Below are 15,814 nucleotides of genomic sequence, written 5' to 3' on the forward strand. Positions count from 1 at the left end.
CCCAGTTATCCTAATTTTCGGAAAATAATGCAGCAATGGCTAGAAGATGTAGATAAAGTTGGTGATGAAATTGAAGAAGGTGAATGTCCACATTTCGATGATTTTGCCCATACTCTGATTTTATCATACCTAGTGCTAATCATACTGAAACATCAGATGCAGAGTCAGATGAGTTGTTAGAGGGATACATACAAGTGCATACTGGAGTTGTCACATGAGAATAGAAATTAAACAGCCCCACCTTGTTCTCTTAATACTTCTCCAACAAATGACGTAGGCCTGTATCTTTGAGAATAATTATATAGAATGATGGCGGATTAAGAACTGGAACACATCTAATCCGCCATAACGTTAACACAGATTGATGAAATAGGTAAGTAAGTAAGTAAGTAAGTAAGTAAGTAAGTAAGTAAGTAAGTAAGTAAGTAAGAAAGTAAGTAAGTAAGTAAGTAAGTAAGTAAGTAAGTAAGGAAGTAAGCAAGCAAGCAAGCAAGCAAGTAAGTAAGCAAGTAAGTAAATAAATAAATAAATAAATAAATAAATAAATAAATAAATAAATAAATAAATAAATAAATAAATAAATAAATAAATAAATAAATAAATAAATATCTTGGAGAAGACACTCCAACGAAAAACCAGAAAAACGCCTTCGTACGATAATATTCGAGGTCTACCTGATATTACCACATCCTCTAAAGACTTCGGTAGTGCAGCTGCTCCTGTAGACATCCGTAGCCTGCTTCTGATTAATTGATAAAAATAAATTATATATATATATATATATATATATATTGCACGAGTAAAATGTATTTTTGATAAAAATAAATAGTCTTGAATTAAATGTGTATAAATTACTCATGGGGACAATAACAAAATATGTCCGGTCTCCTAGACCGATCTTTCTGTAAGTGTGATTTTACTGTAGCTTTCGGGTTGAGGATTGATTCTCCAAAGCTCTTGAAAGAAACTTGTGTTATACGGCGTAGGATATGTTCTGTTCAACTAGAGTAAATTGTCTTCCAGACTCATTATTTCGTCTGATATTTCTTTGGTTAATTTACATGCTATGGCTTGTTACAATGTAAACTGTCCATTTCTGAAGATTTTCCTATCTGGAGATCTTAAGAATTAAATACTGTACAGTAGTGTAGCACTCTAACGATATACATATATCTCCTATCTCAAAATGCTTACGTCGTCCCTTTGTACTCCAACAGGGAGTTATCCCCATTATTTTGTTACATTCTATTCGTTCCCATATAAGTTTCTTAAGTAATTATTGTGAATTATTTATTTTATTCGTAATTTCTGAAATCGTAACAAGTCAAAGACACCAAATAAAAAAAAACAAGAAACAGAATTTCAAATTATGTTTAAAAAATGTATCCATTTATACTTTTCAGGAAAGTACGTGCCGGCTTTGGGCCATGCTATTCACCAACTGAATCCCACAGCAGAGCTGAAACTCAATCTACAAGGTGAGTGTACAGTTGTCAAAAAAAAAAAGTGGCCGCACTCGTGAACAGCGAATATTTTCAAAGTCCACTTCGGGTCGCGGCGATGTTACACGATGCATGTGCTTGTACAAGCAGTTCCGGAACTATGAAAGTGTTCCATGTTTACGCCTCGTAGACCAGCGGTAGAGTGCTTGTTTAGTGATTCAAAGGTTGTTGCTTCGGGCCTTCTTCAAGTTTTCATTTTATTTTTTAATCGTTCTTTAGCGATGTAAATGATATTCAAATTATCATTTATATTCAGTTATCGTTCTTTATGGATATCACGTTATTTATATTTTGTTATCGTTCTCCATAGATATGAATAAAATTCAAGTCATCATTTGTATTCTGTTATCGTTTTATAACGATATGAATAATAATTATTATTATTGTAGCTCCAATGGTGGTTAGCCCTATTTTACATACCAATGTTAGGGCTATAGTTTTATACACAAAAAAAGATAAGCATAAAGAGAAATGGATAAGAAAATTAAATTAGCTTACGCGATGTAAACAAAACATAAACAATCCGTAAATTAGGCATTGCGATTGCAAAACAAATATCAGGTACCAATTTGAAACATACAAAAACATTAACAACACACATACGTAACACTTCTATAACACAAATATGCAGCTTTCCGTACCATACATCATAAATTAATACACAATAGTTACACAAACACAATCAAACTATAATTACAACATTGCGACGACATCAAGCATCCCATAACTGACTCAAATACATAACAAATCAAGCATCCGTTACAACACATACACTTCAACATAGTAACCACACTTTTAAAAGTTACAAATTTGACTCCAAGAAGAATAAATAGGACACTGTTACTAATTACTATTCTTCTACATTTTCTTAAATACATCTGTAATAAATCTGTGAAATTCGATATGAATAACATTCACGTTTTTATATTGTTATCGTTCTTTAGCGATATAAATAATATTCAAGTTATCATTTATATTCTGTTTTCCTTCATTAGCATTATAAAATAATATTCAAGTCATTTATATTGTTATTGTTCTTTCGCAATATATACAATCTGTATTTCATGTAAGTAATTATTATAACACAAATAACCATCTTTCTTTGTAATATAGGTTATTTTATTTAGATAATTGAATACGTATTACATAATATCTTATATTAATTAAACAAACCGATATTTATCATTTACATTCTGTTATCGTTCTTTAGTGATACTGTATAAATAATATTCAAGTTATTTATATTGTAATCGTTCTTTAGCGATATAAATAGCATAAATTTAATATTAGGTTTGGAAAAATCCAGTTGCATAATACTGGTATTAGTTTCTCTTTTTGTATTATTACATTATACTATCTTGAACAACAATAAAATGAAAAGGAGTAACGAGGAATTGAACCTGAGACGTTGACATCTAAATTCCGACGTTCGTCCGCTGAGCTACGAGGGCAAAAGTGTGGAAACATTTTCGGAAAAATTGGCCCAATCACACTCTAAGATTTTCTGATGATTCGTAGAAGCTAGTCCAGGATGCGGGGGGCAAAGGCTAATTGGGATTTCCCGGTCTCTGATCGGGTCAAACATCCTGATAGAACTAATATTTAACTCTTGCCGTGATTTTCGGTGAAGTACGGAGGGCCCAATTAGTCATATCCACTCTCCTCATCTCCACGCTTGGGCCCCCTGGAATTTAATAAGATGCGAAAGAGATAGTGGTGTGCGGAAAGCAACGGGATGTTACCGCATTTAGGCCTATCCTTCCCAAGAAAAACTGCAAACATGAACAAAGGAAGCTTTTAATAGAAGAAGAAGGATCTTCTGCGGACATCTGGAAAAAGAACTAAGGAAGAGACTAGTGAAGTGCTTTGTGTGGAGTGTGGCATTGTATGGGGAAAGAACATGGACATTACGACGAAATGAAGAGAAACGAATTGAAGCACTTGAAATGTGGATGTGGAGAAGAACGGTGCGTGTGAAGTGGACAGACAGAATAAGAAATAAAATTGTGTTTGAAAAAGTGAGTGAAGAAAGAATGATGCTGAAACTGATTAGAAAGAGAAAAAGGAATTGGTTGGGTCTCTGGTTGAAAAGAATATTAGACGACATTAGGATATGTGGATCATATGCGGAGACTAAGAGGAAGGCAGAAAATAGGAAAGATTGGAGATTGCTGGGTTTGCAATGAAAGACCTGCCCATGGGCAGAACACTTATGTATGTATGTTCAAAATGCCTGGAATATCGTGTCTAAGAACAGTCGCTATTTGCAAAGACTAGTCGATTCCATGCCCACTCGACTACAAGATGATCGAGATAAGAGGAAGATAGACTAAATATTGAATTGTGGCTTTTTGTTTTGTTTTTTGAACGCTTAATTGTTTGGATGTTTTAAGGCCGGCGCCAGTAAATTTGTTTTGTTTATGCCACGAAAGATATTTTTATTGAGAATAAAATCTTTTTTCTTTCCATTTGCAGCCACAATATCATAATGATAAAGTCATGGCATAATATATTAATGAACCTGATGTTAATTACTAAAATAATCGTAAAAGAGAAAGGAGCCATTATGTATAGTTTGTCTCTCTCAAAAACAGAACAAAAAAGAACATAAAAAGCACGAGGTTGTAGTCGAACGCAGGACCTCAGGAATAAGAGACCGGAACGCTACCATTACGCTATTGAATAACACACAGTATACTTCAATTATAACTGTAGATATCAGGCAACGTGGTCCAACAACATGTAACATCGCCTGTCTCCGAATTGTAGCGAAGATACCCGAAGGGAACTTTGTTTCAGGAGAGCGGCCACTTTTTCTTTTGACCTGTACGTACAGGGTGCGAATTAAGATTTCTGATGGGGGGGATAGAATCCTAGATAGAGAATACCATATATAAAATTTTGTTATTATCCTCATTCGATACGGCTCAACGCTTGGTCGCACTGAGTTGCTTGTCTTGCATCATGATCATAATATCCATAAGTAGGCTTAAGATAAGATGTGCAATTCCTAAATTATTGATTGTTGTCAGCTTGCCGATGATGATAATACACCAATATTATTTTCTTTTCTTAGTTTATACTTTATAAAGTATACTCGTATTAAAACAATTATACTTTGTGAGGGGGAATAGAAGTTATCTCTGGCCGTGATGTTAACAGACTATGAATTTATGAGAGGAGGATAACTTTCCAACAGAGGGGGGGGGGAAATCCCCCCATCCCGACCATTAATTCACACCCTGCACATACGACATATAGCTATCGTTGGGAACTCATTACTTGTAAGCCAGAATGACTGGAGAATAATAAATACTTATAGAATACTCATGTGAAAAGTAGTATCGATACAGAACAGAAAAGACTCAGTTGTCCTCAGTGGTCCAGAGATTACCAAAGAGATATAGAGGAATAGAAATATAGGGTATTCCATATACATCTACATATACAAATACACATAGCTATTGGCTATCGCCGATAAGCGGACACTCCTGCAAACGTCAGGAGGTTTGAGCTCGACTGTAGTTCGACACGTTCAAAATGGTCATTAAAGTAGCCTACAGTTCAGTAAAAGAAGTCCAATTTTTTCTTTGATTCAGAGCTGAGACTCGTTTTTTTGCCGCTAAATCTCGCAAATAGCGCGCAAATTTGAATTTGCCAACTGGAAAGCTTTCGGTTAACCGATGTTTCCGTTGATCGGTATTCGGATAATCGATGCTCTACTGTAGCACTCATTTATATTTGTTAGGTTATTTTATTTTATTTGATACCAAAAGTAGATAAGTAAGTGTGTTAAATTGCATTTACTATTTTTGGCCAGGTTCACAGCCTCTAGGAAGCACTGTGTTATGAACGGAACTGGCCACCCTACTTCATTATCTCCTTGCTTAGTTGCTTCATGAGCGATGCCTTCGGACAGTTGAGTAAATAACAACTATCTACTGTTGCAGGACTCATGGTGGGCAATGGCTTAACAGATCCTATTAATATGGTTGACTACAGTACCCTCCTATATGAACTAGGTCTTGTGGACACGAACACTTACCAAAGAATGCATAGCTTAGAGGATGAATGCAGACAGGCCACACAAGAGGGCAATTATGTAGATGCCTACAATGTAAGTTTAAAAATATCCGCATCTGTAAGTGCTGTAGGCCTACTTCTTAACTCGTGTTACGATGGATTCTTAAAAGTGAATATAAGCGATTTACTCGTATCAAGAAATGGAATGCTTCTCTTAGCATATAATTTCCCGTAACTCTTCCTTCTTTCATTGTATGTAGTGATATTTAGTTAGTTGCTTGTGAAACCCTAAAGGCTTGCTATGCAATGCTTGAATGTAGATATACACGGCGAACCGCAAGTAATGTCTAGACAGCGGAAAAAAAGTCAAATAAAAGTCATGTTTACGGTTTACAAGTATTCTACGCATAGACTATGGCATGAGGTGTGCACGCTTCCCAAGTAGGTACAACACGGTACCGTCCGCAGAGAGCACAACGCGAACACCGAAAACAACTGCCACTCTGTGTTCTCAGTCAGTCCTCGTCCGTACGTGAACAGAGAACATTGAGATACGTAAACATATTATTCATTTCTGTTCAGTGAAGTGATCATAATGCCTAAGACAGATGTTAAAAAACATAGGGTGTATTCTTTAATACAATAATATGATGTCGACATCTTTGGAAGTGATATTGGTGAAACAATTAAGTGTCTGTTATGTATGTGTGCATTAAAAAATAACAAAACAATCGATAGAACATCAATGTAATACACAGAAACACATGAAAAATGTTGCTCTATGTTAGAAGAAAATAAGGGTTCAAGTTCAAATTCCTTCTCAAATATGAAATATGACTTTTGCCAGAATTTGTGTCGAATGATGATAAGTTGCAATATTTCATCCAGAAGTTGGACAATCCTAACTTCAAAGGGTTTACAGAAAAGTACACAAAATATCAGGCACCTTCTGAATCATCGATTCGAAAACAGTTCTTACCAGCACACGCCTCTAGTATGCCTACTGTGCTTACGTAAACAACAACCCTCTGACGAGACAAACTACTCGCGTTATAGTTACCTTCACATCCGAATGACTATTTTTCCGCTGTCTACTAATGTCATTAATTAAACAGCTTTACTTTGTAACGTTCTTTTTTAATCACCTTCTGTTAAATTCAATAATTCAACCTAAATAATACTTATAGACTGTAGATAAATAAATGAAGAAAAACTATGAATAGATAAATAATGAACTTAATACCTAGGCTATATATCATGAACAGGGACTTGAGTTATTTTATATTTACTATCCTGAGAACTATACCAAAGGTAGTGGGATTCTTCAGCCATGCAGTTGGTGTGATGCATGACCACCGATTTAATAGTGCTCAAAGTAAACATAATAAAAGAGAAATGGGTATATGCGTCCCTAAATAAGCCTAAAGGAAATATTGTAAATCCCCCACTTTCCGAGAATCGAATCCGAAACAACTAAACTTTTACAAGAAATACTATCACTTGGGATACAGCGAAGAAACTAGGCGAATTAAAGAAAAAAGTAACTGAAGAAATACGGAAAACTAATTAAACAAACAAATATATAAAGTAATACAAACGGAAACAAATAGGGGAGAGTCGGGTAGTATCGGACATCGGGTAATATCGGACAGTGAGTTTCTGCCACACGATGATAGTACCTGATTGACATGGTTACGTTTCTGTGATGTCGCATAGAGAAACGTAACCATGTCATTCAGGTTCTACCATATGGTGGTAGATGAAAGAAACTCACTGTCCGATACTACTCGATGTCCGATACTACCCGACTCTTCCCTACATATAGGCCTAAACTGCGATATGAAATCGTATGAAAATCTAAAGCATGTGGAAATAGAAAAATAAATCCGGAAATAATTATAGGCTATAAGATAAGACATACTCCAACCTGTACTAAAATAGATAGATAGATAGATAAATAAATAAATAAATAAATAAATAAATAAATAAATAAATAAATATGAACATAAATAAATAAATACATAAATAAGTTAATAAATAAATACATAAATAAATAAATAAATAAACACACAAGAAGACAAACAAATAAATAAGTACCGTAAATAAAATAAATAAATATAATCAAAGAAATAAAGAAAGGAATAAGTTACCATCTTACAGGGAAGTGTTGTGACAGGACAATAAGCAAATAAGAAAATGAACAAATGAGAAAATGAATATAGAAGTTCATTGATTGATTGACTGTTTATTCAATACATTACAATATATATATATATATATATATATATATATATATATATATATATATATATATATATATATATTAAAACACTGATAAAGTTACATTATAGATTAAATATACATTTAAAAATAATTGACATATTAAGTAGTATTACATATACTATAATTTAAGAATTCCTTTATTGAATAGAAACATTAATCAGTTGAAATCTATTTCACCTTCACTTTGTATTTTGCATAAGGTAAAGTTTGTATTTCCAATGGTAACTTATTAAAACACATAATGCTAGTATAAACAGTGCAATTTTTTATATTTTTTAAGTTTATGATTTTCGATAATGACCAGATGTGCATTTCGCATGCTATAATTATGAAAATCTGAATTATTTTTTATTGTAATCATGTTTAAAGAAATTTAAGCATTTATAAATATAAATGGATGGATATGTTAAAATTTTATATTGTTTAAATTAAGGTTTACAGGTTTTTTACAAGGTCGAAATGGTCATTCCAAGTCAATAGATTATTATCCATAACAAAGCCAATAAATTTTGTACTATTTTGACTTTAAGTCAATATACCTCCAAATTGAAAAGTAAAATTTTTTTGGACAGGTATAATGACATCAGTAGGCCTATATTTGTATTAGTTTGAGGCGAACATACGACGCCGGACAGAATGTAGTCGACGTGTTTCAAGTACAGGCAGAGGAAGCGAATTTGACACACGCCTAAGCAAGAACGTTCCGAGTTTTGTATACGATTATTGCATATTATAAAATCAAGACAATACAATCATTGTATATAAAGGTTAATATCGGAAAGGTCTAAAATGCCCGTGAAGTTGAGAAATCATACTTAAATTGTCACAAATGTGGTAAAATATGTCTGAAAAGATGTTTTTTTTTTTTTTTTATGCCGAAAACGTATATGGCGTACAATTTTCTTCCCCTATATTTAACTGTTACATTAATTTATTTATCACATCTATTCTGTATCTTACTTTTCTTGTACATTGTTTGTCTCCTTTCGGTTCCTGCTGCAAGAAACAACAACATTCATCTTCAAAGTTTCAAATGAAAATGACCGCCGAGTGTCGGATAGTATAACCTTGTATGCGGAAAAACTGCGTTCTACATCGGCTGAAACCAAGGGCGCATATGTAAAATATTTCACATCATCCATTTCTACATCAGGTTGATGACAATCGCACTTGTCACCTGACAAAATTCTTGCAATTTTGTATAATGTATTGAAACCACCGTTTTTTTTTGTATTACTGTGTTCATTTTCGAACACACCTTTTTGCTTATACATATTATCAGACGCCATATACGTTTTCGGCATTCCAAAACTGTAATGCAAACTTCTAAATATTAAAAAAAAAAAGAAAAAAATATTTTCAGGCTTATGTTTTACCACATTTGTGACAATTAAGTATGATTTCCCACAATTATTCTCAACCTCAACAGCACTTTAGATCTTTCCGATGTTAACCCTTATATACAATGATTGTGTTGTCTTGATTTTATGATAGGCAATAATCATGGAAAGTGCTTGCTTAGGCGTGTGTGAAATTCGCTTCCGGTGCCTGAACTTGAAAAACACGTCAACTACATTCTGTCCGGTGTCGTATGTTCACATTCAAACTAATACAAATATATCGATGTCACGGCCCTACTAATGACAAATTTTAAAATACAGTCTTATTAGCCTAAGATTAACAACTCATTTATTGTAATTACACAACTTTTTGAACTGAGATAGCTAATTCTTATATGTGAAATGAAGAAACACGAATAAACGGATATAAAATGTAGCTAACGATTTATTTCAGACGTTGCAACAGGTCCTTCTTCTCTTATTCTCATCGACTCACTACACTTCGTATTTCAATTTCCTGTACCCGGACATGCCACCTCAGATGTCCATGCTTTACATGACCTTCGTAGAACAACCAGAAGTCCGGGCAGCTATCCACGTAGGGGACAGCGAGTATTCGGATGGTAGCACCGTAAGGACACGCATGATCCCTGACATCATGGTGTCCGTGAAGCCCTGGCTGGAGGAGCTGTTGGACAACTACAGAGTCATGTACTACAGCGGACAACTGGACATCGTGGTTGCCTACGCATTCTCTGTGAATATGTACAACAATTTGCAGTTCGGGGCGGCCCAGGAGTACAAGAAAGCGGAGCGCTTACCCTGGTACGTCAACGGCGAGTTAGCAGGGTATACCAAGACCGCAGGCAACTTTACCGAGGTCCTGGTCCGAAATGCGGGACATATTGTGGCCGTCGACCAACCGGCCTGGCTACTAGACCTCATCTCCAAGTTTATCAGCAGTACTTTAGTCTTGTAGATGTACGAGCCAAATAAAATGTTGTATGCTTTGCAAATCAAGCTTTCAGGTATAACTCACTGTAAAGTTGATTTGAATAATTTCGAGGGAAAAACTGTTCCGGGACAGGGCATCAAACCCGGGACCTATGGTTAAACGTACCAACGCTCTCCCAACTCAGCTACCCGGGAACTCTACCAGACACCAAACCAATTTTTCCCTCTATATCCACAGACCTCAAAGTGGGTAGACAACCGTCAAGCAACCAACATTGAGTGCACACTAACTCTGTGTGACTTAAATTGTGATTTTCTGTTGACGTACAGTGACGTGTATTATGCAAATCAAGATTTCAGGTATAACTCACTGTAAAGTTGATTTGAATAATTTCGAGGGAAAAACTGTTCCGGGGTCGGGCATCAAACCCGGGACCTTTGGTTAAACGTACCAACGCTCTCTCAACTGAGCTACCCGGGAACTCTACCAGACACCGATCGGGTTCGATGCCCGGCCCCGGAACAATTTTTCCCTCGAAATTATTCAAATCAACTTTACAGTGAGTTATACCTGAAAACTTGATTTGCATAATACACGTCACTGTACGTCAACAGAAAACCACAATTTAAGTCACACAGAGTTAGTGTGCACTCAATGTTCGTTGCTTGACGGTTGTCAGCCCACTTTGAGGTCTGTGGATATAGAGGGAAATATTGGATCGGTGTCTGGTACAGTTCCCGGGTAGCTCAGTTGGGAGAGTGTTGTATGCTTTCTTAGGAACTTGATTTATCAACTACTACCGCTGTCACACTAAAGAAACCGACTTCTGACGTCTCTAGTGAAGATACAGAATCGGAGCATTGCATAGCATTATTTCTGTCTCCTCCCCCTGAGGCAGATAATAGACGGGCATTACTGTTAAGCGCAGAAGGATGGCAACTGATCTAAGGATCTATGTGGCAACGCCGTCTTTACTTGCTTTGAGGTGCCGAAAGGGCGAGTGACGAATTCTATTTCTATTGCCTGTTTCGAGCTGGCAGTGGATAGAAAAGAGTAAAAAAAATAAACGTTACAGAGCTGCCAGAATTCGGTTCTTTACTTGCGACAGCTTGCTTTGTTGATGTTAATATTATATTATGTAATTATTAAACAAATTGAGCAATCAAAAGGAACTAAGGGGCTATGGGATGCGCCAAGAACTGGACTTACAAGCAAACATTCTCATGAGGGCTAATAAAATGTCATTTTTTTCCCACCATGTTAATAATGTCAAAACAAGTGCTGGTACAAATTTTGGCCACTCGAGCGCAATTACGAGGGCCGTCCAGAGGAAGTAAGCTTCTCCGGAGCCGTTTATAGTTAAAAAAACACAATTTCATGGAAATATATATTGGAACAGATATAGCAATTGTTGAGTTACTTTCAACATTTTCCCCACCGAAATTGAGACATTTGTCACGGCATGAAATCATATTTGGTATCCCTGTGTCGTAGAGTCTGCCGTCTAGGATCGGAACCAGTGTGTGACAGCCGTCTGCATCTCTTTGTTGATCTCACGGTACGACAATTGTCTCAATTTCGGTGAGAAATATGTTAAAAAAGCTTACTAATTTCTATATTTGTTTCAATAAATATTTCCATGAAATTGTGTCTTCTTCCTGTAAACGATCCCAGGGAAACTTAGTTTCTGTTGGACTCTCGTTATTGCACTCGAGTGACCAAAATTTGTATAAGCACTTTTTTGGCATGATTAAGATGGCGGAAGAATAAAATTAACTTCTTTTTTTGTCCCCATAAGAATGTTTGTTAGTTATTCTGTGGGGATCATGGCTGTTTGTGACGATTTACCCTTTTCGGTCATAAAGCAAACGCTGAGAAGAAAGATTATACTTTAAAATGATAGCATTAACCTATCCATACTTCCATAAGTATATAATTTTAGAGGCACATCCCGAGAAGTGAAGCTATAGCAGGAATCCGACTAACTACGAGACACGACTATCTAACACGACGCATGGATCGCCTCGGCATCATACTGAGCAACAAGTGTGCATTTGTGATTGAAGGCAGTGATGGACAAAACCATATAATTATTTGTCCAGCATTAATGAAAAAACTTATGGAGAGTCAATACTGAGAAGCAAGAAGTGCATTAGGATCATACGAGTAAAGGCTGGTTCACAATAAGCCGGGAACGAAAACGACAACGAGAACGAGAACGGAAATAATGTTAAAATACATGTATTTAAATGTGAGCATTCACAGTTAACTATTGTGAATGCTCACATTTAAATGCATTTATTTTAACATTATTTACGTTCTCGTTGTAGTTTCCGTTTCCGGCTTATTGTGAACCAGCCTTAAGTAATAGCTAAGTTCCTGCCATTTGAAATGCATGAATATTTAGAATGAATGAATGAATGACAATAGACAGACAGACAGACAGACAGACAGACAGACAGACAGACAGACAGACAGACAGATAGATAGATAGATAGATAGATAGATAGATAGATAGATAGATAGATAGATAGATAGATAGATAGATAGATAGATAGATAGATAGATAAGATTAAAGAGATAGGATAGATAGATAGATAGATAGATAAATAGATAGATAGATAGATAGATAGATAGATAGATAGATAGATAGATAGATAGATAGATAGATAGATAGATAGATAGATAGACAGACAGACAGACAGACAGACAGACAGACAGACAGATAGATAGATAGATAGATAGATAGATAGATAGATAGATAGATAGATAGATAGATAGATAGATAGATAGATAGATAGATAGATAGATAGATAGATAGATAGATAGATGCACGACGCTTCCTGTTAGTAAAGTACATGTTTCCAAACTGCGCTCAATGAACTTCGTGCTATTTTCTGATCAATTAATTTCTGTATAAAGGTTTTATAACGGATAAAACCAACATTTGTTGGTGTTTTTCTGGGGGTTTTCTAATTTTCCTTCATTTTCATTGTCATAATTTCAAAATTATCTAGCATACGCGGAATCAGGTAAACACGATACTTTGACTCACCTCGTACTCGCTTGCTGTCTCCTGCATATCTTCTGGCCGATAATTCTAGTCGCCAGTGTCTATTTCACTTATACGTAACCTGCGACTTGTCAGTATAAAAACTTCTGTCCTTCTCCATGTCTTGGCTGGCAGCCGCCACCTCCATACTCAGCTGTTTCCTGAACAAATGCGCATGCACGAAGGACTTCTGTTTCCTGAACAAATGTAAAAGTGCAATAGACTTCTGTTTCCCGCACAAATGCGGGAAGGATTTAACATGTTTCGGTGGAAATCGAGCTATGGACTTAACTTGTTTTTGCATGAAATCGTCATTTTTCTGCCTCGATATTTACTTCATGGAAGTGAGTTTCGAGGGAAAACATACAGAAGATCTCTAACGATTGCAAAGAATACTAGGAATAGAGCAAAAAAAATATTTTATATTTTTTTATTTTTGTTGACTTAACTCGTTTTGAGAGAAAACTCTTCAGTTCTTAGTATTGGAGCACAGAAACTTTAATCATGATCTGGGAACGACACATAACGTTTCCCCATAATAAATTTGACTGTTTGGTACAACTTTTGTTCTAAATTAAATATAGTGGTACGCAGTGGCGGCTCGTGAACTTGTGGCTTGGGGGAGCTGCAGTAGATTTTGGTACATACAAATTTCACTTCTTGATATCATTACTAATAAGTATAGGACAAAAATAAATGCACTACATATCGAAAGATCAGAACTTTCTGACTTAGTTGGGAGATGTCTGTGGCATCATTTGCCATAATCGCTAAAAAAAAAAACTAATACCATCGATTTCAGTCTGAATTTCTGATCGGCAGACACTCAACATGCAATCTACCAGTTCATTCTGAATTGTTTTAGAACTATCTTTAAACAGTGGCATGTTCCAAATGATTTTTGAGAGGCTCGTTTAAATTACTCACGAACTGTAGCAACCCACGAAATACACCAGGGTTCTTCGAATCGTTTTTTCATGTCCCCTAAGAGGAAGTTCATATTGGCCACAAAATCAATATTTTTAAAATAATTTCACGATTTTTTCTCATTTCTTGATTATGTTTGAGAATGTTTGTTCTGTTCGCTTCACTTAGTTGCGCAGCAATATTAGTTTTGCCTAACATTGCCAATGAAACAACATGTTTCAGGTGAGATTGCGAAGATTCATGCTTTTTAATTTTTAGGGGCAAATGTCCTAAATCTGTCACACCACTCCTAGTCTATGCAGTATCACCACCGAAGAGGAGGCATTTTTTTTGTTCACATCCACGTAACCACAAATGCTTAGCGTAAATTTCATTGTTATACTTCCTTACATATATGCACTATTTCGGCTGGATGAAGCTTGAGTAAGATTTAAGTCGGGTAACGACCGACCATTTAATTTCACTTCATTACATCAATCTTCTCCGCAAGGGAAAATTGAGAAAAATAAAATTAATATTCTGTAATTCACACACACTCATGCTTGCACATTTGGACTGGTTAAGTTACGGTACTAAGACGTCACACCAAAGCAATGTTCTAAAAGTGGAAAAGAAGTCTCTTTCGTATTTTACGTGCTATATTAAAAGGATTCTACTCGTGCAATCATTTTGAGTTAAGGCAAATATTAGTTTCTGCTGGAGGCTGGATATACTGTATACGTGATAATAAGGCAAAAGAGAATATTGATTTCGTTATATTAACTCGATAAGATTCTACAACAGTAAGTATGTGAAGATAAAATAAAAATTTTGTCATTAAGTTTCAAGGGAATAGACAATCCATTTTACGTAGCATTACAATAGCGGTGTGGGAGGGGAGGAAAGATCTTCCCTTGTCGCCTGGCTCTGCAAGCCTCTGCAGCGAAATATGGGTTTTAAACAGCAGCAGTTTCCCTCTGCTTCCCTTCACCTCTCTACCCCTGACCATGCAAGAGACATTGTCTATGAGCTGACCCACCTTGCAGATCCCAGGTCGACTTTGAATGCAGTGTCAATTCCAGTAGGTACAGTCGACGCGCAAAAAGATTATGCATAAGATAATGGTACATATTCCCGGCCAGATGAAATATAACGCAATTTACCATAAAAGCTGTAACAATTCTTCTACAAATTACAATAAATATTATTTTTATTTTCTTGTCAAAGCAGGGAGTGCTGCAGCTCCGCAGCTCTTATGGACGGGCCGCCCCTGATGGTACGTAATTGAAAAAGATTGAGAACTGCTGAACTAAAATAAACTGTATATAGGCCTACATAATCTTTAACAATGAAATATCGTACCGCTACCACTTTATTCATTGAGTGAGATAAAATCACACTAGTTAGAATGCAATGGCTTGTAAAATAAAAGTACTATGATCATAAAAAAGGAATATCGCCGTCATGTATATCTAAAATACAATACCTGTGTTATCGTAAATTTGTTTTCGAATGAAAGCGATGAAAGTAAATGTTTAATTGCACTACATTTTCGCTGTTTGTAAAGTGTTTCATGCGTGTACAGCATCGGTAAAACGACAGTGAACATTTTATAGTTGTTAAATATAATCTAAGATCTCCCCTGTTAAAAGTAAGCCTATAGACAGTCATGAGTGCACGCTTTCGGTAATGAAGTCCTTGAAACACATAATTTCATTTTTTGCTTCGATGGCTAAATGATTATCATGTTCGC

At 35.6% G+C, this 15,814-nt stretch overlaps 1 protein-coding gene across 1 annotated transcript in view; it reads left to right on the top strand.

Moving 5' to 3' along the window:
- The window catches only part of LOC138701599 (venom serine carboxypeptidase-like), a 33,740-nt gene extending 18,130 nt beyond the window's left edge, over window positions 1–15,610 (top strand). The window contains exons 4-6 of the mRNA XM_069828655.1: window positions 1,404–1,478; window positions 5,453–5,619; window positions 9,603–15,610. Of these exons, the coding sequence (XP_069684756.1) occupies window positions 1,404–1,478; window positions 5,453–5,619; window positions 9,603–10,127 (767 nt within the window). The 3' untranslated portion in view covers window positions 10,128–15,610. The remainder of the gene's footprint in view (window positions 1–1,403; window positions 1,479–5,452; window positions 5,620–9,602) is intronic.
- Window positions 15,611–15,814: the final 204 nt, after the last annotated feature.

Source organism: Periplaneta americana, chromosome 1, assembly GCF_040183065.1.
Source record: "Periplaneta americana isolate PAMFEO1 chromosome 1, P.americana_PAMFEO1_priV1, whole genome shotgun sequence".
NCBI classification, from domain to species: domain Eukaryota; kingdom Metazoa; phylum Arthropoda; class Insecta; order Blattodea; family Blattidae; genus Periplaneta; species Periplaneta americana.